Below are 26,004 nucleotides of genomic sequence, written 5' to 3'. Positions count from 1 at the left end.
CAGGTTTCAAAATCCACCTCACTACTGGGAATTGAAGAATGACATGAAAAGCCATTCAGTCTGAAGGATGTGTGAAGGTAAGTGGCAGTTTCCTCATTAGATTTTACCACACGTTCCACTAGTGCCTTTTGCACTCCTTCAGGGATAGTAAAAAAAGGTGTAGTAAGAGTATACATGGTGATTGGGGAAAGCAAAAACTATACCTGCCCAATAGAATACTTAGTTCAGAATCAATAGACTTGCCCCAGAATTGTCATCTGAAATGCCAGCAAACATCTTTTCTATGTCAATATGGGCAAGACTCTCTCTATTTAAATCGGTATAGCAATTTTCTGTTTCTTATCTTATGATCCTAGCTGTACACTACCTAATATAGTTATAAATGACAATGTTTGCCTCAGTAGCCTGTCTTTTTAAAAATCCTATCTCAAAGTCCAAATCAAGTCCTCATCAATCACAACAGGGAATAGCTGACAGAATGCAATCCTATATACTTACCTGGGAGTGAGCTCAGTGGGCCTTGCTTCTGATTAGATATACATATAGCATTGCTCTATCAATCTAATTTAGTGTTCTGTATCCATATACCTGAGTGCTCACTGGAAGGACAGATCCTGAAGCTGAGGCTCCAATACTTTGGCCACCTCATGAGAAGAGAAGACTCCCTGGAAAAGACCCTGATGTTGGGAAAGATGGAGGGCACAAGGAGAAGGGGACGACAGAGGACAAGATGGTTGGATAGTGTTCTCGAAGCTACCAGCATGAGTTTGACCAAACTGCAGGAGGCAGTGGAAGACAGGAGGGCCTGGCATGCTCTGGTCCATGGGGTCATGAAGAGTCGGACACAACTAAACGACTAAACAACAACAATCTATATCATAATACTTACAAAATTCCATTCCAGTAACAGGTAGGTATTTTTTTTTGAAATTAATTGTCACAGAACAGAAGAAAAGAAGCAAACCAATTGTCTTCCTCAGCCACCAGGTGCATCTGTTCCAGTTTGGGGCCCAATGATTTGGAGGTGATGTGTGGTTCTTCCTCATTTACTGTTGTGATTCCACAAATATCACACTACCAAAACCACCTCAAACAGAGCAAGGTTCATTTGTTTGACAGTTTGATTCCTCGTGGTGCAAAAACAGGTATTAAAACATATGTAAACAAATGTGATAGGTTTTATGACTAAATGTACGGCTAATTAAAACAGACCGACAAATGTTTATTATTGTTGACAATCAACTGTGCAACCCGCTCTCTAGCTGTAGCAGGTAAGTTAATATTGTCAGAGTTTAAATAATATATTATTGCAGCACATGTTTCTAACACATTACAGCTGTATGGCCATATAACAAGCAGAAGAAATAAATTGGTTCTCCCCAAGTTGCATCTACTTGGTGCTTCTTTTGCTGTAGTTAGCCTTTCTTGATAGACAGTGATATAAGTAAAAAAACTGCTCCTTTTCCCTTATGGGGTACCCAAGAGCCCATATAGAGTCCTTTGTAGGTTCTCTATCAGTAGGAAAAAATAACAGAGACCAACCAGAGAATATTGAGAAGCAAAGCAGCTAGTAAGCCTGATCTTTATTAACTGTTGCAACAGGGTGCTTCCTCACACGCAGGAGAGAGGAGGAGGACCCAGAACAAAGGTGTGCCTGCCCTTATACAGACATTTTAAATTGCCCGCCCTGGAGTCCAAGACCACTCCCAGATACATCATACCTACATCACAGAAAAGGCGGTCTACAACAGAAATCTGAGTGCATTTTTTACCCTGTCTGCTAGGTTATCTGTTAATGGTCACTTGACTGGATTACCTGGGGAGTCTGGCCATTCTTTTGTAATGATAATACTTAATTCCTGAGCCAGGTGACAGGCTCACCCTATTCACACCTTAAAGTGCCCTTAAGGCAGGATTTGTGAGGACAGAGACAATGGGGAGGTTTCTGCATTTCCTTCCACCTTGTAGAGAAATATTTGTGGTGACTGAAAGAGTCAAAATGGCTTTAGGACTTTTCCTATGGGTTTCAGACATGTGCTTTATATATTTATATATGTGTTTGCTTGGTACATATATGAACATTTTATATATATATATATATATATATATATATATATATATATATATATATGACCTAAACATTCTTAAAACAGAGAGCATACCCTCCAACATGTCCCAGAGAAAAACCAGGATGTGCATCTTTTGGGGCCACGCTCCCGCGTGAGTCACGTGACCCGTACAAGAGCACAGTGCCCCAAAACAGTGTTTCGGAGCTGTGATTTTATGTGAGCGCACAGCCCCCCAAAACAGGATGCCCTGGTTAAATCGGGACAGTTGAGGGGTATGAGAAAGAGCTGAAAAGGAGATACCAACTCTTATAAAACAAAATTCCAGTTATGTCTTGCTGGTCTCTAAAGAATCCCATCAGCTTCCTTCTGCTGACTGGATTTATCCATTCTCAGGAGTTCATAATAAAGGCAGTGTAGGATATTAAAGCTGAGAGCAATTATAGAATCATATGGGCAGCAATATGCCAGGTCAGATTTAGCACCTGATATTTTTGGGCAGCTGCCAGGGACCCAGCACCTGCCTCAGCTCCCGCAGCCCCCTTTCCCTTTCCTCTAATGAGCCCCACGGTGGCATGACAGTTTTTGACATTACCCCAGTTTAGTAATAACAAAATAAATAAATGGGAGCTCTAAGCTCCACAGAACTGCTGCTGGCTGTGCCACTGCCTAGGAACCTAGCCAGGACTCATGGGAAGTCCCATTGATGTAGGAAGGGGCCTTCTGAAGGCAATATGCTGAGCCCCCCCACCCCAGAAGTGGAACTGGCCCTGCCTATAGCATTACAATGACAGCTGCTCTAAACAGGTCACTAAACAACAACACATCACAAACTGAGCTGTAAAACAATGACTAAGTTTTAATTTATATATTTTTTACTGTTGCTATATCTGTATTGTCCCCGTTACACCTAATTGCAAATTCAAATGTATCCCTGTCTTGTTTTATGAGTTCCTTGATATTGTATGTGGGCTGGAACTGGTCTGTGACCGAAAGAATAAAATTCATTCATTCCAGACAATGCTGGGAGACAGTTACTGGTACAGAATCATTTTGACTGATAAATTTCTCTCTCCTCTTTCAGGATCATAGAATTGTAGAGTTGGAGGGGACCACAAGGGTCATCTAGTCCAACCCCCTGAAATGCAGGAATCCCTTTGCCCAACATGGAACTCAAACGCATGACCTTGAGATTAAGAGTCTCATGCGCTACCAACTGAGCTAGCAGGAAAAGGAGATCACAAATCTTAGAAAACTGAATTCCACTTAGGCCCTTCTGATCTTTGAGGTAGACCTTCTATATCCATCGGCTGACTGGATTAAGAAATCCTCCAAGCATGGGAGTAGCTAGGATTTATTGGGGGGGGGAGAATTTTTATTTATTTACTTAATGGGGGGGGGCAGCTGCCCCCTGCCTCCAAGGGTTATTTATCTTCTTCACTGAATCCCCACCCTTTCTTCCATATATGGTGATTCCATATGACTCTGTGAGATGCCTAGCCACCTAGTGGAGAAAATTTTGGGCTCCAGCTAATTTGCACTTTATTCTGCAAGCTGGGCTTATCCACCAAGGTGGAGAGGGCAGAGTGCACTGCCCTAGCCGCTGCAACGCACGTCCGGGCATGTATCTTCCACAGTGTTGGAGATTTACAGAACTGGCATATAAATGTTTTACAATCAATCTTTCCCTAGACACGCAGAGATGGGATTTCAAATCACATTTGGGAACTCTGGCCAGAAAGGATCATTAGAGGAGAAAAGCCAGCGATTTGGAAATTAACTACAATAGCTATGTCAAAATAGATTTTAGAAATACCCTTATGGTGCATGGAGATATTGCAGTTTAACTAAATCCCTCTGTTTCCCATCAGTCAGTGCGCTGACTGGGAAAGAAGAATGAAATTGACTGCGCAGTATAATGGAACAAGGTATCTGTATCTGATGGCGGTTGCTTGTCTTGCTATAACGTTTCTCACATGCACAAGTGACAGCTGCTTGTCACAGGCTGAGACCCCAAGAATACTGCATCTTTCCTCATCCTCCTGCCACATGGAAATAATGCAGGGCATAGAATTATTATGTAATAATGTATTGGGAGATGTCATCCACAAGCCAAGGTCTCACCAGCACACAGGTGCACACCGAGCTCAATTCATTGTTTCTACCTACTAATCCCAATTAGGCTACGGAAACTTTTAACAGGCACCCAGAGGCCATTTTAGGATGGATGAGGGCAAACCAACAGAAACTGAAACTTAAGACAAGATGAAAGTACTGTTAGCTGGAAACAGCTGAACTACATAGAGGTTTGCAACATGTATTGGACAGGGCCGCACACCTCCTGAAGGATCAGGTATGCAGCTTGGGGATAATTCTGTTGTCTGTGGAGGTGCAAGTGTCTTCAGGGATAGAGGTATATTAAATAAATAAATAATTTTGATGGTGTCAATGATAATACTCCAGTGTGGGATAAAGTCAAGGTTGAGTCACAGTCTGCGGTTGCAGACAAAGAAGTTCAAGTCCTGGCTCTGACAAACAGAGGGATAGAATCCCTTATATTCTGTAGTCCCATTGAAACCAATAGGGATATGTGTTGTGATCACTGGGTACTATTTAGAAAGCTTTGTGAAATTTAAAAAAAACAAAAAGCCAAGTGGAAAAACTGTTCCATTTCCCAAAGTGTTGGCATGACCCCTTGTCATGCATTTTGACACTGAAATTTTGCCCAAACAAAATTGGTGCTGCATGAAACATTTCTGGGAAGCCCTATTTTTGCTGCACTAAAAACCTTGAACTTGGTTACTTTCTGTGGCTAGTGTTATCGGACGCTCTTCAAGCTGTTTCTCAAATGCTTTGAAAATATGTTAAACAGCTGGAGAAAGGCATACAGCGCTGTGAAAACAGGCTGTTTTCTCTGCAATCCTTTGCGGCATTTCTCCACCAAAATCACAATCAAGCCAGTTTAAACTATGCTCTGTTTTATAGCATACAATAAATAAATATTAGTTATTTGTTGATCTGATTAATTTGTTGATGTTTTTACATGCTACTTGTTTTCTAAACTGTAATGAAAGGGCATTCCTGCATCATGAGGAATGTTGTTTTAGTGCAGACAAATAGAAACAAAATACTAGCAGGACTACAATTAAAAAGGACAATATACAACAAATACACAGTCAGAATAGCAAAAATGAGTATTTAAGTCAGACTTCAGCAGAAGAAATAAAAAGCCTTGTACTTACGATTGGTTATTTTACTCCCCTTCTAAGTTTTTCCTCCCCTTCTATTGTTTTTTAAAACACTCAAAGCTGCATTCAAAATTAACAAAAAATGCATCAAATAAAGCAATATTAAAAGGCACATATTAAAACAGCTGACATGAAGAACAGTAGAAAGCTGCAGTTAAAAAGAGTTCAGCAGTCCTAAGGCTGTCTGCTTAGAAGCAAGGCCGAATGTGTTTACGATGTCTTACTCCCCAGTAAATCTGTAAAGGAAAGCATCCTAACAGATACTTAACAAGGAGAGAGATGCCTGGCAGATCTCCCTAAGGATAATTTTCCAGTATGTCAGCATCAGTACCTAAAAGACCCTGTCTCATTGCACCTGTTGGATGACACACAAGGGCAGAACAGAGCTTCTGAAGCTGATCTTGAGTGAGGGATGGGGAAACCTGTGACCCTTCAGATGTTATTAGACCCCAACTCCTTACCATTGGCTATGTTGTCTAAGCTAATAGAAGATGGGGTCTAACCTCTGAAGGGCCACAAGTTCCCCATCCCTCACTCAAGATCAACTTCAGAGGCTCTGCTGCCTATTCCACCCTTGCCTGCCTCTTTTGTTTCAAGTGACTGGCATGGGAGCAGATTGTACCTGATGCAACCTCTCCCCCAGGGTTTCATCTGCTTGTTGCGAGAACTAAGGTCTCATCCTGGCAAAAAAGGTGAGGTCTTTTAACCTTCATCTTGGTTTCAAGTGGTTATTGCTTCAGGGGGGGAAAGATTCCCAGTTACTGGATAATGAGGTTTTTATAAGGCAAACAGGAAGCATGGGCTACAATCAGTTAATTCCTTAAAGACCAATCATTGGGTTGATATAATGGTGGTGAAAAATTACTCTTCTTGGATTTGTTCAATGAATGAGTGGCTTTCCCATAAAGTCACTGGAAGATTCTTTAGGCTTGTTGACAGTCTGTTATTTTGATGCAAAAAGACTTGTTTTTGTGGGTAAAAGGTTTTCTTCGCTGCCCAGAACTCTAGCTCCTTTTTTAGGGTGCTGCAAAGTAAGTACTGCCCCCTACTGCCCATTCACATAGGTCCTCCAGAGCAGGGAAGTTCCATCCCTACCCCATGTTTTATCTGATTTTTACCAAGGTAAAATGAATTCATTTAAGACTTCACCACCAGCAACTGTGACACTACCAAACCCAGACCTGTGCAATAATATTTGCAGTTATGTAGATTTGGGCATGATCCCACCTGTCTCTGGTAGGGATGAACAAATCTGTCATTTTCTCATCTCTCTAATCTTATGTTGAGTTTGCCACATCTCTGCACCAGTTTGCAAAATTTTTGTTAAAAAATCTTTATGAAATTTGTCGGCATTTTGGTGTACATTTCTCCCAATAAACACATTTTTGTATGCAATTTTGAAAAATATACACATTTTGCACAAACCTTTTCCCAAAATAATGCATTTTGTATGTTATTTTCACCATTTTATGTACACCATTTTATGTACACCTCTCCCTTTTTTGTGCACATTGGTTGGGGCCAATTGGTTGCACTGGAAAGTTTGGAGAGTTGCCAGTTTCAAAGGATCAATTCATGTATTATTTTGGAAACTGTGAATTAGGTAAGTTTAAAATGCAAGCCCCGCTCCCTAATACCTGGCCTTGGTCCTGCAAAGATTTATCCCTGGAATAACCCAGGCGAGAGGGGAGCTTATCAGAGCCAATATCCAATTATGGACAGGAATAAATGTCATCTCTTGATTACACCTTTTAGTTGGTTGTCCCAGAGTTTGTTAACCTTCATTTTGTGCCTCTGGCATGCTAAAGAAGGTATAGCAATTTCAACTTTCTATATTAGAGGGGAGGAAGCCTTTCATATATGGCACTCTCTCCCCCACCCCTCCGGAAAAGCTTTCTGAGAATGTGCAAACGAAGCCATTTTCCTTATCCAGCGCTGATCCTCCTTCACACTTGCAGAAGCAACAGAGAGAAAAAGAAGAGCTATGGAAAAGCCTGGTCAAGATGATGCAAGGAACAAAGCCCAGAAGAGAGCTTTCAGTTGCAGCTAGTTGAACAGAAGAAGAATTCTTCAAAGAATTGAACTCTCTCTACCATTCTCGCAGGAAGGAGTCTCATGGGAGGAAGAGAAAACAGCTTTCATTTTAACGAGTCATGGTATTTATGGCCCTTTCATGAGTTTTGTTTGAAAATATGAAAGTAGATGGACTTAAACCTTGTTTCCAAAGAGAGCAGAGGGAGGTGAGAGCACACGAAAAAGGCAGATGCGGCTGAATCAACTTGCCCATTTAAAAAGAATCAAACACTCTTTTGTCTAAAAACAAGCCTCTTATTTTAAAAATGATGGACAGTCATAATTACCTGAAACCAACTCAAAACACTGGTTAGATAGAAATAGGTGGTGGGAAGGAGTGCCATTTTTATCTGGGGAAAGCAAAGGCGTTTTGGACTTGGGATTTCAGGTCTAGTCTACACATGCAGTAGAATCCTGAGGTAACAGAATCCTGAGGTAATTTTGGATGGCACCTGATGCCAAAAGCTGGTGCCCTAGCACTGTGGCAGGGATTCCTCCTGGACTGGCCCAGCCTGCCTGATTGACAAACCAGCACTTCCCATTTCCCATGATGTCCCAGAACAATGCTATGTCAGGGGCATAGTGGAGAATGTTAAATAGAGGCCCACAGTCACCTGCTGTGGCCAGGTAAGCCGACAGTCAGGGGCCTGGGGAGGCCACGTTGCCAAAAGCCCCATCAAATCTGAATCTGCCCTGGACTACCCTACGTTAGGTTGCTGATGGGGTATGCTATTTTTAAAAAATTGCTTTCCCATGTACTAAGCTTCCTGCAAATACCACCCCATAGCACATCAGTTTTCTGATTGCAGTGCATTGTTAATATAGAGGAGCTTTCAAAAATATTTTTCTCTTCCCCTCCCAACATTTGAAATGATGCAGTCAATTCTATCACCTCAGGCCTCTGCCACTTTATTACTTTATTACCAGCTCATTCTTATGGATGTAGAGAAGAAGCTGAAGATGGTGCCGGGTCTGGCTGCTCCTGATTTATGCAGGGTAGGGGGAAGGTCTGAGGAGCAAGATGAAGTAGAAGGACATTCTGGACAAAGAATAGGCTGGGTGGGGTGAATTTATGGCAAGGAGAAGGGCGACCAAGATGACCAAGGATCTGGAAACCAAGCTTTATGAGGAATGGTTGAGGGAGTTGGGTATGTTTAGCCTGGAAAAGAGGAGACTGAGAGGATATGGTAGCCATCGTCAAATATCTCAAGGCCTGTCACATGGAAGACGGAGCAAGCTCTCTTCCTTCTGATACAGAAGGTGGGGCCCAAACCAATGGCTTCAAGTTACAAGAGAGGAGATTCTGACTAAACATCAGGAGAAACCTTCTGACAGTAAAAGCTGTTCAACAGTGGAATGGTCTCCTTCCTGAGATTGTAGACTCTCCTTCCTTGGAGGTTTTTAAACAGAGGTAGAATGACCAACTGTCATGGACGCTTTAGCTGAGATTCCTGCATCGCAGGGGGTTGGACTAGATGACCCTTGGGGTCCCTTCCAACACTACAATTCTATGATTCCATGATCCATGGCAAACAAACAGATGTGACTCTCTTCCCTTTAATGTGCACACACCAATATATATCCTGGATTTACATTTAAAAGGGATAATCACCACTGTAGCATATGTTTTCTAAGGCTGGGCCTGATGTTTTGTTCCAAAGGTAATTTGTTCTATCTAGTGTTGTCTCCTTTATAGCAAACAAAATTAAAACCTTTAAACAAGATCTCCCCATGTGACCAATGATTGATATTTTGCTCAGTTACAAGTTGTCATGGGAACAAACATTACATTTATTCTCTCAGTAGTTTCCCTTCTATTGATACACACAAGAGAAAGAAAAGGCTCTGTGGTTTGGGATTTAGAAGGAATAATATAAGTTCAATTGTACTATCCACAAGGGAAGAGGGCATATATGCTGTAAGAGCAGCTACATTTTCAAACTAGTGGCAAAGGCTGCTGATTTTGTTCCAATTCTAATCATGATGAAGCGGAAAGAAAAAAAACCAAAACCCAGAGTGACTCTTCAATGATTGCAGTAAACAGAATCAAATGAATATCTAAAGCAAATTAGCTGAGCCTCTGTTGTTTCTTTTGATTATTATTGTTAATAATGTTTACTGTTTTGTTAAAGAAATTGTCTCAAAAATAACTTGATACATTTCTGCACACCAATAATTGACTATTGACACAATCCCTTTTTCTTGGGAAGAGCCACTGTCATTAGTATCTTCATCTCAGGTTGAGAATTAAAGATAAGAGAATACCTGTAGGATGAATGCAGTGCTCTGTTCTGGGAAGGGTGATAGGAAATGCAATGGAGGTTGATGAAACTGAGGGGCATTTTAGTCTTGGTTTCTCGTAGACACTGTGGAAGTTTTCTTTCAAATGGGAGGGGGAGACATGGAGCTGGCATGACTTTGTTCTCTATCACTCCGCTCCTCTCTCCTTCGACGGAGCTTCGCCGTAGTTTCTTCTTGCCGATTTCTCCAGGCAGCAATTATGGCATCATCATCCATTTCTTCCTCCTCCTCCTTGCGCATGCTTTGCCTGTGTCTGAATAACTGCCTTGATGCATAACACTCTTTTCTTTCTTCTACCTTTTCTTCTTTCTCTGCATTCTCCTCAGACTTTGAAAAGCTCTGGGTGAACTTTCTCTTGGCTCCAAACTCAGACGTGTCTGAACTGGACTCCTCTTCGCGCTCTTCCAAGCGATGTGACCTGATCCGATTCCTGGTGGGTGGTTCAGGGGATTCTGAGCTGCAGGATGGTTCTGGTGTCCTCCTGAAAAAATATGGCTCTGGACTTTCTTCTCTGGAACTTGTCTCACTGAATTTGGACCGTGTAAATGTGCGAGCTGCCTTATCTTCTTGTGCAGACGCAGAGGAAAATCGCGAGGAGGTTCTCTGCAAGTCATCTTTGCACTGAAAGGTTGAAGAGCGATCAATTTCTTCTCTTTGAGATCTGCAAAAATTATAGCTAGAAGCCTCAGTGTCCACCTCTCTGAAGGATGATCTCCTGTATTTTTCTCCACTAGCATCAGAGGAGTCCTGGTATGAGGACTTTTCTTCTGTTTTCAAGCCACTGAGCCACTTACTTACATTCTTTTCTACCTCCGACCTTATAGCACCTGCTCTGGCAAACTGGCCTGAGAAAGAAGATGCTGTGTCACTCCTGTCGTTATGAGCTTCTAAAGGGTACCTAAGGCCACCAATTACATTTTCTGCATAATTTTCTGCCTTCTCATCTTCATCCTCTTCCTTGATCTTTTTCTTTTTAAATAAAGTGCTACGCTTATTGTCACTGATAACCTTCTCGGTCTGGTAATCTGACATTTTCTCTCTCATCTCTGTTTGCATCTCCCTTTCCTTTCTGTTAAGTTTCTTCAAGTCAACCTCATCGGCAAAGAGGCTGTAAAGAGGCTTGCTTGTTTGTGTCACTTTCCTGCTTGAGCTGGATCCTCCTGTCCTTCCACTCATTGAGGTGTTACAAGACAGCATGGACTGAGTGTCAGCATATTGGTTGCCCTGCTGGTGAAATAGTGAACTAGGTAGTGATAAGCCACTTTGTGCACTAAGCAGAGATGCCTTGTCATCATCAACTGATTTAACACTTGAAGCTAATACCGATGATGGGCGGGACAACATTAGGATCTCATTTTGTTTCTGAGCAATAGTTTCACTAACAACATTGGCAATCCAGTTCTGAATACTGGCTATAGATATAGTGTCTTCTGGGCCAACAGGAAGGTTGGGAACACCTGTAGCTACTGAATGGTTTGACATTGCCGCACTACCGCCTCTAGCCTGAGAGAAAGATGAGCGATTGGTCTGCATGCTCAATACTGAGGCAGAATCCTGTGCACCATTTACGGAAGCTGTTGATGGCAAAAAGGCCGACAAAGGGATGCTTCCACTCATTGTACTTTCTGCCTCCCAGCTGCAGAGAGACTGACTTTCTTCCAGAACTTTCTTTGAGTGTTCAAGTAACTCCATTCGCCTCTGCTTTCTTCTGGAAGAAGCAGAATCTTCACCTTTAGCAAGCTCCACAATATCATCCTTATTCTCATTGCCTACCTTCTTCTGATGTTTAGCCTTCCAGGCTTGGTAAGCTGTCAGGTTGATATCTGACAAGTTCTTCTCCTCTTCCATAGCCTCTTTATTTTGTTGGCTGCCATCTTCATCCTTTGATTTCTCAGAGGCCTCTGAGTCTCTTTTGTGAAATCCAAACTGAATTCTCTTGATTTTCCACCTTTCTAAGGCAGTCAGCTTGTCTTTGTTCTTTTGACAGAAATTATAAAATGAGCTAGTATCAGATAATATACTTTCCTCATCCATATCCCTCCCATTTGTTCCATTGTCAGGCCTTGGATTCTCATGACCACATTTAGTTTTGGAATGATATTTCCGAGAAGCTTCCTTCTCTATCTCCATCATCCTCTCATTCCACATATCCCAGCTGCTTTCTGTAGACATGGAATCTGTACGCCCTCTCCTCATTCTGTTAATGCCACTTGCTTCTAGCTGTTGTTTCAAGATTCTGATCTCTTGGCTACTCACACTTTCTGTTTCACTTACATCATTTACAGAGCATGGCCTTTCGCCCATTCTAGAACCTCCATCCTCCTCCTTGGGAAACAAGTAGCTTTCCATTTGGTACTTTTCATTTTTGGACTGCCACTCTTGGATCATCCGACTCATATCCGCCTCAGATTCCTCCTGTACCTGAAACGTAAGGTCTGAGGGTTTGCTTTCTCCATCCTTGTTTGAAAGTTCCTTCGCAGGCAAGCCTTGCTTCTTCCTCCATTCTTCATAGAGTTGTTCCTCTTCTTCTTCACTGATAAGAGTAGGCTGCTTGGAAACCAAGCTCGATTTTCCCATAGAGGAGGTACTCATTACACTTCCCAGGAGGCTTGTTGTGTCTTCTTCTTCCACCATGATAGAGTGGACTTTGGCTCCCATGATACTTCCAGAATCTTCTCTCCCAGACATCAAGGAAGAGCTTCCAGCTCTGACAACAGAACTCTGGCTACTGGTTGTGTCATCTTCAGAATCATCTTCACCTTCCTCTTCTCGTTCCTCCAATAGCTTTTCATTGAGCTCCCGGAGCTGTTTCAGGAAGCCATCATTGGGATATATGGCGCGCTTCTTGCGTATAGTCATCAAGGCTTCTAAGATTGTCATATGATGAAAGATCATCAGATAAGCAGCTACCAGCACTGCTGAGCGGCTGATTCCCATTTCACTGCTGACCAAGACTTTTCCTAGAAGTAAAATTATACAGTTGGTTAACTACTGCCAGAGGAATACTGGGAAGTGTCGTTCAACAGCATCTGGAGGACACCGGATTTGGGAAGTATGTAATAGTCTATTTCTGAAACAGTTTCTGGATCAAATAAATAGTTGGTGGGGGTGGGTGGGTTCTGCCATCATTAGTCTTGATTTAATTTATCATTAATACCTAAACTGGGAACATGGTAAATTAAGTTAAATAAATGTTTTATATATTTCGTCACAGGCATCTCAAAACATTTTAAGCATAGCAGCAAATGGGGGAATATATACTGTAATCCATTCTAATCCAAAGCAATTCTTATTGAGCTCAGCATGGCTTACTCTCAGTTAAGTGACACCAGTGTTGGTACCATGGTTCCCACCACACAGGCCACTCCTGCATCTTCCCCAAATTTATATTTGCTAATGTTGATAAACCACTGGGGTGAAGCTTGGTGCAAATCCATAGAAGAACAACGATGCTCCAAAACTTGGGAAGAATTTGCCCCCCCCATATTAAACATGTTTTCCATTATTATATGTGTATAAATTATAAAGGTGGTACCCATACTCAGAGGAGAAACTTTAAAATGGACTTAAGTTAGTCATGTCTGTTGCTTTCAATGAGTCCACTCTGAGATGACTTAGTTGGCTTCAACCCAATGTACTTATTTATTTTCATCTTCCTAAATGGTTAACATTGCCATGGTAGAAACATTAAAAACACAGTCTCAAGAGCAGAAGGAACTTCATTGGTGTGTATGAGGGGCCCTAATACCTACTTCTCAAATGATAATGAACCAACAGAAGCTGAAAATGAGAAGTTGTGCAGTTTGCCCTACATACCTCTGTAGGTTAGTAGTGCTTCATCAAGGAACTCTGCAGCCTCACGGAAATGTTTAGAGATGTCCATATCTGGGAAATCATCCACCTCAATGCCTAAATACTGGATGTTCATGCCATTGTAGAAGTCTGGTCCTGTATACACACCAGTGCCATGAGCAGCATTAAGCACATGAGTAATTCCTAGTCTCTTTAGGCGACCTTTATTCACTGCAACACTCCTTTAAGGCAAAGGAAGAGAGGTTAGATTCTGCCTACTTTCTTGAGTATTTGAAAACTAGCCTAAGGCCAGCAATAGAAAAAGGAGTTGAGTTGATGAGGAACTCTGCAAGATTGTGCAGACTGGCAATATGAATGATCTACCCCACAAGTGATTAAAATAGTATTGTAAGTGTTGAGCATGTTCACAATGTGTGTTAACTATCTGGTCGAACCAAAAAGGTTACAATGCACACATTTGCATGCAATGCTAAGACAAACCATTGCCATCTTACCCATAGGCGCTAGGGGTGCGGTGCACCCGGTCACCAGGCTCTCAGGGGTGCCAGGCTGAGAGTCTGGGGCCCGAGAGTTGAGTCCGGAGAAGAGCCCGCCCGTCGGTCGGAGCGCCACAGTGGGCTCTTCTGCTGCGGGCGGCTCTGCGCCATGAGTTCAGGGGCGATTGATCCAGCGAGATGCTGAGGCGGCTGGCCAGCTCCGCCCTCCTGCGCGCCTGGGACTGGCCAACCGGGGGGGGGGGGCGCCGGGCAGATCTTTGCACCCTGGCGCCACATATGCTTAAGACAGCCCTGGCAAACATGCTGGCTGCCAGGAAGGAAACTGCATTCACTTAGCTCTTTCCTGGTCCGTTTAGGTTAGTGCAGCACAGCAGTTAATCACTGTTTGTTCTCCAGTCCCACAATCATGGTTAAACGCTCTCATCTTTAACCATGATCCCAAGGTTTGTTCTTGGTTATAGATCGTAGTAGAAGACTAGCGAGTTTAACCACGACCCCAAGTTTGGATGGTATGCTAAGCAAAACCTTGACTTAGCTGCCATGCCATGTGGAGTTGGCATGAGCTCCCCTTTGCAAGCCAGCATGATTGTGCAGTGCCAGTTATACTTTGGCTTACAGTGACATGTGTACCAGGCCAACATGACAAATCTCTGGAAGTCTCATAACGGTGTTTTATATTAGGCAGATTTATACCTCACCTTTCTAGTGTAGCCACATTACTCTGGGTGGCTACAACACATTTAAAGAACACTTACGAAATCAATTAAGGAAACATCAGCGATACAATAATAAAACAAAGAGTCAGGAGCAGGATATAAAACCAGCTAAAATAGGGCTAGTCTGCTAAAAGTTCATTAGCATGGCAGATCAAATACCTGCCTGAATAATAATGTCATAACCAGGCAATGGATAGTCAAGAGAAAGGGAAATAAACAGACCTCTTGAGGAAGGAAGTTACATAATTTAGGTGGGATCACTATAGCAGCTGTCGCCAATGTTTCACCAAGTCATGCCCCCATTGATTGGTCATACAGGAGAGCCTCCCTTGCTGACTGTAATGAGTGGACATGCTCATTTGGAATGAGATTGCCTTCTGGGTAGCTGAGCCACCAACCAGTTAGGGTATGTAGAAATTTGCTGCACTTCATCACTGGGGTCATAAATGCCCCACTGATAAAATGTTTACTATTGTTGCCCTGGGCACTGTGGCAAATTCAGGGAGCAAATCATCTTCAAGGCACATAAATGATTCTCCCAGTGCAACACCATCAAGATATCTCATAAGGCCTCCGTTCCAATATGTACTGGGATTTTGAAATAAGTGGGTTAAGGAAATATGATGGCTGCAAATGTTAAAAGACTCATATACCAAATTGTGTCATAATCACTGTGATTTGACATTTGGAAACTGTGACAAGCAACCATTGGGGAAAAAGCTTTTTTTATGAACAAAAATGGCTCAGAAATTAGAAGACCTTATTTATAATTCATGCTCTTTTGTTTAAAACAGCGTTGACAGCAGCTGTTATTTGTACATTGGCTGGTCTTCTTCTTAAAGCAGGCTTTATTCATACCATGAATCAGAGAAAATCAGGGCATGGCAAATAGAGGCTGGAACTACATAATATGGTCAACACCTTTCGACCTCTGAAAGTAATGGCTGTGCATTTTCCTCTGGCATCGTTTAATAATGCAAAATGCACGGTGTGATGCCATCACGTTATAATTTTTTCCACCCCCGCAAATGGCAGCCAATTAGGTGGAAAAAGGAAGTGAAAACTCATAATGCCATGTTACAAGTTCTGCATAACTAAATGTTATGAAGGTGATAGAAGGAAGAGACATCAGATTGCCTGTTTCAGTGGCAGTTGCACCTTGGCTGCAAAGTACAATTCTGGCCTGATGGAGGGAAAGGAATCTTCACTTGTCCAATTTAAACTTTCAGATTCCAGCAATTATGTGAGATGCCAATTCCCCAATGCAATAGAAACAGCATCAACTAGTTGACTAAGAAACTGACTTCCCTCATTAGTTTGGTTTAGGGGTTTTTGATCTCCCACCACTGGTGTATGTACAATCTCCTTGACTGCATTCAAATCAAGAATGCATTGTGTCATTCACAGGAATGCAGGCAGGAGATCAGGATATAATATTCACCCTATACAGTGGAACCTCGCATTACGGATGGGATCCATTCTGGAGGTCCATTCATAACACGGAACTGACGTAAGCTGAAGCGCTGCGTCGGCACACATGCACGACGCTATTTAGCGCTTCTGCACATGCGGCAAAGCCCAGAAGTAACCCATTCTGGTACTTCCGGGTTGCCACGGGACACAAGACAAAAACATGCAACCTGAAGCAGATGCAACATGAGGTATGTCTGTAACAGTTTCTGCCTTTATAGTGGTATTCTTTACATAAGTTTATCTTGGGATGGGACATTTGAAAGATTTTATTTTTTCACCTAGGATTATTGATCTTCTTCTCCAGTAAAGTGTGAGAAGTCCAATTCTAGGAATGATAATCAAAGAGAAACAGTCTGCCTACTCACTTTTCTGCTATGAAGACATTTGGCCAGACTTCATCAACGGCATCCTTTGGAGACTCAAGACGGTCTTTCACAAGTGCCCTCTGCAAATCCATGACACATGGTGTGTTGAACAAGCTGGTATCATCTATCTTTTCCTTAACCCGATTGTACAAGTCTTCCACCAGTAGCTGCTCTGCAGATTCGAGCATCCCTGGACACCCAGAATCTGCTTTCACCTCCTTTGTCTTCAGCTCTGGAATGAAACAACACTTACATTTTCAAAATTGCACCTGTTTACCTTTGACAACGGTAAAGTGGCTTAGTCATGCTGGCCACATGACCCGGAAGCTATACACCAGCCCCCTCGCCCAGTAAAGCGAGATGAGTGCCTCAACCCCAGAGTCGTCTGCAACTGGACCTAACAGTCAGGGGTCCCCTTTACTTTTACCTTTGACATGCTTCTCAATGAGTGTTCAACAAAGGGCAGAGTCACACCACTCATTTAAAGCACATTCAGTGCACACGTGGCTCCTCCCAAAGAATCCTGGGAACTGTCATTTGTTTGGGGGGCTGGGAATTGTAGCTCTGTGAGGGTGAAACTACAGTTCTTAGGATTCTCTGGTGGAAAGCCATATGCTTTAAATGTGCATTGAATGTGCTTTAAAGGCATGGTATGGATCTTCTCAAAGTGCCTGGGCCCTTGATCTGAGCAATGTGCACATCAATGCTCAAGCTATAATCTTGATGGACTATTGAATATTGAAATCATATTGATGGGATCTTGGTAAGCCTAAGCCTTGTGATCTTCATTTGAGACCTTTCTCCAGATTTCCACACCTAATGAAGTGAGACAAGGAAAGGGATTTTCAATGACTTTGCCTCCTGTATGAAATGCCTTTCCACAAGAGGCTCACCATGCTATGGTGTTTTAGGTACCAGCTGGATATATTTTTTGTTCTCTCGGACCTTTTAATTATAATGGAGACACCTGTTTTGTGCTTTTAGAACTTTTCGCCAAGTTATTCCCTTTGCTGGTTTCACATTGTTTTAGCTGCCACATTGGTGTTTATTTATATATTCATCACTGGTTTTAGTGCCATGCAAATGTCGAACTTTAGTTTGTATTTTTAATAGTCCATAAACTGCCCAGAGAACTCAGTCACATGAGTATACAAATATTATAGAACAAATAAAATACTGTATCATAGCATTCTACTGTATTATAGTATTTCAATATAGAGTTAAGTAGAATCTCATTCCAATAATGAATGGAAGGCAGAAAGTAGCCTGGCTAGCTTTTAGAGCAAACACTTCATCTACAGTTGCAGAGTGCGCTGTGATGCACCACCACAGAATTCAAAAGAAAAACCCCTAGAGTCTTGTTTAGCAAAATGTAAAAGAGAGACATATCAAGAGGGGTTGTTTGGCACTAGAGTAGCTTTCATACAAGGCCATTTAGCCTTGTTAAGGCACTTGATTATAACAATGAGTAGGATTCACCGAATAGAATGGTAAATCCATGTGCTACTTAGTATAGCATTAAATATCCAACAATACCCAACCCCATGGCTAGGGTTCTTCTACAATATTTAACTTGGAAGTAAGGGCTGTTCAGCAAAGGTCCTCAGCAACTGTACTCGGAAGGTTTATGCTTGCGTCTTTTGCCTCTGATTGCTTCTTGTTCAGTTTGGCAGTAGCATTACTAATGCATTGCCTCTTAACTCGCTGGCTCCTATAACCCATGGTAGGAAGGTTTAATTATTGATCTCTATTCATTATTCTTTTTGTATTAGAGGGAACCAGTAACTAAAGCCCTCTCTCCCCAGCTGAATGGGAGATGACTAATTAAGGGGCAATTGCCCTGCTAAATAGGAAGCATTTAGAGGCAAAGGTGAAGAAACCTTCTAATTCAAGGTACAGTAGCCCAGCGAAGCTTCAGTGACACTTTGCCAGTTCACACACTAGATAGGCTGGAATGGCAAATGTTTTAAATTAAATGCTACCCAAAATATATTAATAAAGATTAATAAAGATATGAGAACAATACAGGAAAACACACGAATGGAATAGTGATCAGTATTGATATCTGTGATTGAGTCCCTGTTAGGGAAAAAGGCGTGGTAATGATGGTGATGATAAAGATGATGTCATATGGAAGTGAGTGCACAAGGACAGCAATTAAAAAATACACTGTGATTATGGAAGTAACCTTAATCAGCAGAGGTTCTATAAATGGTCTCCAGATATTATAAGATAATTGAGTTGAGAGGGAGGGACCAGAAATCATCTAGTCTATTCCTCTATTCAAAAGTGAGGGCACCTACTCACCAGCCTCCCCTTACTCATAAACTCATTGTCTTCATTGCCTTTTCTTTCTGCCTCCTACCTTCGTTGATGATCTGTTTAGCAGCCACAGCAGATGACAGATGGATGGGCTCCATGAAGATGCTCTCAGTGTCTGTATCCGATAACACCGAATATCTGTTAATAAATGGCAACGATGTGAGGCAAGCTTCTACAAGTTGTTTGACTCACCTTTGACAGCCTCCACAACTATTTCAAAACAGAGCAGCCTGAGGGTGAGGGGAGACTGTACAGCAGAACAGGAAGGGGGTGACGCTGGGAGATGGCCCGTGTTTGCGTACACACAAGCAGTTTAAAAAATGTCAAGACAAGTTTAAATTTCCCCATAATGCTTCTTTTATTATTCATTCTCATCAATGTGTTCCTCTTCCCAAAAGTGCTGAATTAAGATACTATAACATAAAATTCATCTACAGAAAACGCTACATTTCCCTTTGTTGTATGTTGATTTTACCATATGGAGGCACATTTGTAAACTGGAGTAATCGGTGGGGGAAAAGCATTTCCCAGCAAAAACAAAAAAATGTTTGTATAAACTAATCGACTGTCTCCCATTCCCTTTTCCAAAATGAAGAGCAAGAATGCTCTCATAGTAGATACTGTAGTGATATACAGATTTTGTAATAGAATGCTTGTAATATTCTTTGATGTACAGTAATGCAGGTGGGGATGAGGAACTTGTTGAACCTGGTATCAGCTCAAAGGCAGCTCAGAGGCAAATGATGCACTGCTGTCTCCCTTTGACTCTGGGGTCTATCAGCCCACATCTCTCCCCTGGAGATAAAGGGGGGCACAGAGCAAGGAGCAATGACCAAGCATTAGGCCACGAATCCCCCTGCCCTCTAGTGACACTCTAGTTACCACTGTGGTAAAGTTACGGAGTCCTGTGTCTCCTTTTACAGAAGAGGAAGATGTTTCCTTTTCATCCACTAGAGGGTGGATGATAGTCCAGATGTCTCTGACTGTTGTAAACAGAGGGTTGCCTGACAGCTGCATTAATCAAAATTGGTCTCCATAGCAACCGACCATGAAACGTTATATGGGCAGCCAGCTTCCCAAGGCAGTGGCAGTGGAGAAGGCCGGGAGAAGCCTGTGATGTCCAGGGGTCAAGTGTACAAAGCACTAGAGAGCTGGGGCTTTAGCTAATGCATATTAAGCTGGAGGGACTGGCTGAGGAAAGAGCAGGAATGGAGCTCTGGTGTTTATGTAGCAAGTGTGAGCATTGCCCTTTCATTGCCTCTGTCAAAGGTAAACAAAGTTTTTGCCCCCCCCCTTCGGCCAGTTAAGGCTGCCATTTTGCCTAGAAATTGATTACTTAGGGCAGAATTCAACTCATGCATCACAGCAGCAGAAGCCAGCATTAGGACTTCAGTTTGTACAACAGGGTTCCCCCTTCTCCTTCTTCTGTGTCCCCCAAAATTGGCTAGGAATGGTCAAGAGAACCCCCAGAAAAGCACCTGATTGTTCCATCTGGCAAGCTATAAAGCTTGCCCTGGCAGAACAATCAACATAGTGCAATGTTGAATTTCACCCTTAGAATGTAGACACACCATCCTCTGCAATACACCCTGCAGCACAAAGATGCTTTTTCCTTTATAGCACCAGAGGATGTCAGTTTGAGTTATGCCTCCTCAACTTAAACGAAGATCTGTAATTAAGGGACTGCAAGGTGTTGTTCTGCCAGCATTACAAGCAAACATGCAAGTAGCACTCATACTTTTAAGAGATCCCTTGCCTTCTTGAGTATGCGGAAACTGAAGCAGAGACAATGTTTTGCTCCACTGATAGTGCTACTTTCAAAGCCACCTGTTTGAGGTGTTGATGCAGAGAATCCAATTAGCTTTCTGCTCATGGATGTGTGAAGGAAGCCACCAAGCGGTCGTTCTGCAATGATCAAGCCGGTTGGCACTGATGGGAGTTGTAGACCAAAACATCTGAAGGGCACCAGGTTGGAAAAGGTTGTTCTACAAGCTAAGGATATGAAAACTATCTCTGGCAAATTCCTAATTGACATGCCATTTGTAGAAAGCATGAAACCTTTAATGGCTGTGTATCTTTAAAGCACATCAAAGCACATTCTGGGCCCTGTAGTCCACCCCTCACAGAGTAACAATTCCCAGAAACCCTTAACAAACTAGTGCCCAGAATTTTTGGAAGGAAAGAATGTGGCTGAAATGAGCTTTAAAGGTATGGTGTACACAGCCAGTGGCAGGGAAAATGCAGCAACTCTAAGAACAGGAGTTTGGGGTTTGGAAGCTCTGTTGTATTGGAGCAAGTGAAGAAACAAACAGAGAGCCCTTCCATCTCTATTGAGGACTGCTAGATCCATAGTGAAGAGCAACAGGCTGGTATAAAAAGCCTCTCTCTGCTGACAACAAAAAAATTGTTAGTTAAAAGCATTTTGAGTTGCTTAAACCATGAATTCCTCCAATATTTTACAGGAGGAAAAATAAAACACCTGTTGAAAACGTTGAAAATCAGGCACAATAATTTAGGGACTATATAGCCCTTCAGATGTTATGGGACTCTCCTCCCATCAGCGTCAGTCATCATAATCAATGGTCAGGAATGATGGAAGTTGTAATCCAGCAACAGCTGGAAGACCAAACTTTCCCCATCCTTGAGTCAGGCATATTTAACTGGCTAAGAGTAAATTCCATTGAAAACAACAATCTGAGTAGATATGAATAGAATTTAACTGTTAAGTTGTTTAATCACAAAATAGATTTGTGTGTCTCTAAGAGAGTGGGTGGTCTTTCCCCCTTTTGCTCCTCCCCAAAGAATAATCTAGCAGCATGGTAAAGAGAAAGCACAGATCACCCCAATAACATCTAGAGCCCAAGTGACTGCCCTCACGTACATATTCAAAACACTATGGAACTTTTTTTAAAAAGCAATTGCAAGTAAGTTTAGGGCATATTAACAATGTACATGCAAATGAGCCATATGCAAAGAAAAAACCGAACTTGGCCAAGTGTATCTAAGCTGCAGGAAAGACAGATGGTTTGGCTAGCAGCACTCAGTCTCATCATCAGCCATGGGAACAGAAACAGATAAAAGAAAAAGTGAATCAGCCTACAGAGCCTGATTTATCCTTTAATATCCCTAAGGAATGGAACTAAGAACACGCCAGAAAACAGGCCCCTTTTACATGTTCAGTGAATGCATGGGGTGAGGGTTACTTGTGACTACGTCTTTAAGTGTACAAATGTTCATTAATATGCTCTACCGAGACACTCATATAGACTGGACCATGCTTTTGCTCATTGCCTCCTTCCTTCCTTTCTTTCTCAGAGACTAAAAAGTTCCAAATGCTGCAACCTTTCCACCTAGAAGACTCGCTCAAATTCCCTCGACCACTTTGGTTGCTCTTTTCTGAACCTTTGATGGCTCTACAATATCCTTTTTGAGGTGAGGCGACCAGAACGGCACACAGTATTTCAAGTGCAGACATGCCGTAGCTTTGCAAAACAGCATTATGGTATCAACAGCTGTATTTTTAATTCTTTTCTTAATGATCCCTAGCAAGGAATTCACTCTCCCCCCACCCACCGCACCAACAGTTGCCACACACTGGGTCAAAATCTACTGAGCGATGCCTTTGAATGAGAAAAAGGCAAGATCACACAGGTTTGGGGCATTGAAAAAGGGTCTCTCTTGCAGACTAAAACATGCTTGATAAAGAAAACCTCCAAAATAGATAGGGGCTGATTATTGCTTTCTAACTGGGATTACTGGGCATGCCTCTATGCAAGACCCAGAAATCCTGCTTCACATAAGATTCCAGATTTGTACAATCAACTGAATCAAACGCTTGAATCCAAACAAATCAAAGAACTGTGAAAAGACTGATGCAAATGATGGCAGCTTGGGTGGGCTCTGTTTCCTCTGTGCTGCCTCACTTAACTTTGATAATGCTTTTCCCCAATAACACTTGAATTTGTGGAAAACCTCAGTTGACCCAATTAGATTAGCTAAATAATGCATGAGTTCTCCACCCTGGCTTCTAAAAGAAACAAGAAAGAAGCCTTTAAATTCTGCCTTGCTCAGGGTTTGGATAATGCACAGCGTTAGCGTAAGGTAATTTTAAAAAAGGAAGGGGGAAGGCTAGAAAATGGCTGGCGTTTGTTCCGTGTGATCAGAGGGATATAGAAGCCTACTTGGCAAAAGACTCACCGGCTAGGAGAGGGACTGCGAAGATAGTGGGCCTGCACGGCTTTCACATCAGGGCCTTCTCCATCGGGCACCACCTGCTCACCATCCGAATCCATACCACTTGCCATAGTTGCTGTGGGAACACGCTGGAATTGGGGAGGGTGGGATTAGGAGGATCAGAACGTACTAAAAGGCAGAGGCACATCGAGCAAACCCATCTGCCAAGCTACAAAAAGCAGATTGGTGTGGTTCAGAAAGGGGGTTTGTGTATGACTGAGGACATGAAGTTTGAGAGGTTTCCTTTCCATGACGAACCACCCCAAGCAATTGAGATCAAACATTTGATTCCACACGACTTTAAACCCCAGGCCTCTCTTCCAAAGAGATGTTTGCCATAAAGCAATACCACCCACTGGAAAGGAGGCAAGACACTTTGGAAGCACTATATTAATGGAAGTTAGAGAAACTGTTAACATACCCTCCAACATTTCTTTGATGAAAATAGGGATGTCCCATTCCAGAATGATAATTTTTCTATATATACCCCACACATCTTACGTGGTTGCCCCAGCCACTCTGGGCAACTTCCAACATATATAAAAACATAACAAAACAGCAAACATGAAAGAAAACTTCCCTATACAGGATTGCCTTTGGATAGCTCGGGGGTCGGATAACTCCATACCCTCCAAAATTTCTCCGATGAAAATAGAGACATCTTAAGGAAATGTGAGACATTCCAGGACCAAATCAGAATCTGGGACGGCTTCTCTAAATCAGGGACGTCCCTGGAAAATAGGGACATTTGGAGGGTCTGTGTTAATACCCCTGGGCTCACAGTCCCCAGCAGTCTGCCTGCCTCCACTCCACTTGGCAAAACTGAGCTGGCTGCTTCTTGGGGAGAGCAATCCAAGGCCATGTGGATCCAAAGATACACACAGTGGGTCCAGCACCCACACAGCCAGCCCTAAACCAATGGTCCCTGATTAGTGGAATAGGCATATGCATTAAAATGCCTTCTAAAAGCAAAATTCTTTTGCTTTTTTTTTAAAGCGTGAATGTTCACATAGGTAATAGCTATTATGAAGTATAAAAAGTAATCGCAACAAATGCTCTTAACAGTGCAGCCCTATGTCTACTTAGAAGTAACTCCGGTTGTGTTTAGTGGGACTCTCCCCCAACTAAGATTGCAGCTCAGAATAAAGTAGGGCTAGAGGTTTTTTTTATTTTGCAATTCAATTTTCTGAGTGGACCTATAACCCTTACCACTGCACTTTGTCCCCCACCCCACAGCAATCTGAAATGGCACCCCTGGGATCCTGCTCTTGGGTTGTTAGGACGGAGTCTAGAGAGGCAGCCCTTGTTTCCTGAGGCTTCTCCATACAGGGGAGATGTGTGATCAATGTGCAACAAAAATACCTGCTCCATTTCAGGCCGCGAGGGAAGATGCCTCTTCCCTTACACAGTCCCCTTTCTCGCCCCCCTTGCAGCTTGTCTCAGATGTCAGGAATGCAGCTAGGCCTCCGCAGGCAGGGTGGCGGTGGCAGTTGTTGACACCACACAATGACCCAGCAAGACCAAACGAAGCAAGAAGCTATGAAAGCCCCACAGCAACTTACCGGTTCTGCTGGGAGGGTACGTCTCCTGACAGTTTAATGTTCCTTGTTAGCAGTAAAGTGAAGCACCCAGTCAAAAAAAGAGCAGGGAATTAGGCCGCCGGGATCACAGTCAGGACAGGGGCCGCTGCCCTCCTTCCCTCACTGTGATTTCTTCCCAAAGGGGCAGGACAACTGTCAGCCTCAAATTTTATCAGCCTTCTAATAATAGCACTTCCAGGCACTGGCTGTCAGGTTGCCGAGAGAGAAGTGCAGTCCCTGCTTGGGCTTTTTAACTCTATCCCCACCCATCGAGGGACCTCACTTGGCTGTGGAATAGGCCAAATATATGAAGGGCAATCATGCTATTTGTTTTTATTGGATGCCTGAGCCGTGTCCCTTCAGAGGTCAGAAAGGAAGCTTCCTCCCTGCCTCAGAATTTTAGTCCTTGTCATCCCGTTTCCCCATCCCTCTCTCCCTTTTGGACAAATTTGCCCCAGGGATCTTCCCCAGAGGGAATCAATTGCTGCATGATAAGAAGGAGTCTGACACCGAGATCAGGCAAAACCAAATATTGTTTATTATCGAGACAGCCCTGCATGTGCAACTCCCCAGCTCGTGCTGTAAAGAGGGAGGCCCCCATAAAGTACATTAAAGGTACTTTATACCCTATAGTCAGTCCGAATTTCCCTCCTACATTCTCCTGTTGGTTAGGAGACTGCAGTTTACAGTCCCAGTCCGCCTATTTCTTATTTCCCCCTTGATGTGTACCCACTCCATTACATACATCCCATGATCATGCTGATTAGCTGTAGCTCCACCAGGGGTGGTTTGACCAAAATTCATAGCCTTTTTCAGCATGCTCAATTGTTTTCTAACTGCTCTCCATTTTTCCTTGTGATTCCGAGTCACCCAGAAACCTTCCTAGTACCTTATAAGGCATTATCTTTCGGCTACTCTCAGTGATTTCTTAACCTGACTTATTACCACGAGTTTCCTCTTTCTTTGCAATGCAGGCAGTTACAACAGCAAGGCATGGTCATTTCTGCTAAGCTTTTCCTACCCATTTATCCCACACACCCCACATCTCATTTCTTCTGAGCCATCTAGGATTACCACAGAACAAGACAAATGGTTGAATAAAAGGTCCTCTTAGGGGACCTCAGGAGATTAATATTCTTTCATTCCCATGAGGTAACTCAGAACATAGGAATATGCCTTATACTGAGTCAGGGTCTAAGAATCCCACACCGCTTGCCCTAGGCGGCACATTAGTGGGTGGGGGGCAACAGAGAGAGACAGAAATAGGATGGGAACCCCAGATTTACTAGGCTACCCTACTGGGTTGGTACTGGAACA

At 42.8% G+C, this 26,004-nt stretch overlaps 1 protein-coding gene and 1 long non-coding RNA gene across 2 annotated transcripts; one reads left to right on the top strand and one right to left on the bottom strand.

Annotated features, from left to right (window-relative positions):
* The first annotated feature begins 691 nt into the window (after positions 1-691).
* LOC310761660 lies at positions 692-9,894 on the top strand. The gene is made up of 2 exons (XR_014547644.1): positions 692-4,419; positions 5,912-9,894. It is a non-coding gene; the product is annotated as an uncharacterized lncRNA (long non-coding RNA).
* On the bottom strand, positions 8,929-24,905 carry STYXL2 (serine/threonine/tyrosine interacting like 2). The gene is made up of 6 exons (XM_083611492.1): positions 24,670-24,905; positions 23,072-23,196; positions 18,918-19,012; positions 16,553-16,784; positions 13,505-13,722; positions 8,929-12,648 (listed from the first exon to the last, which is right to left on the bottom strand). Exons 2-6 carry the CDS (start codon positions 23,176-23,178, stop codon positions 9,770-9,772), a joined length of 3,531 nt encoding a protein of 1,176 aa, XP_083467618.1. The 5' UTR covers positions 23,179-23,196; positions 24,670-24,905; the 3' UTR covers positions 8,929-9,769.
* Positions 24,906-26,004: the final 1,099 nt, after the last annotated feature.

Source organism: Podarcis filfolensis (assembly GCF_964270895.1).
Source record: "Podarcis filfolensis genome assembly, chromosome: 4".
In the NCBI taxonomy this organism is placed as follows: Eukaryota; Metazoa; Chordata; class Lepidosauria; order Squamata; family Lacertidae; genus Podarcis; species Podarcis filfolensis.
The sequence above is the reverse complement of the archived record's forward strand: the minus strand, read 5'-3'. Positions and strand labels throughout refer to the sequence as shown.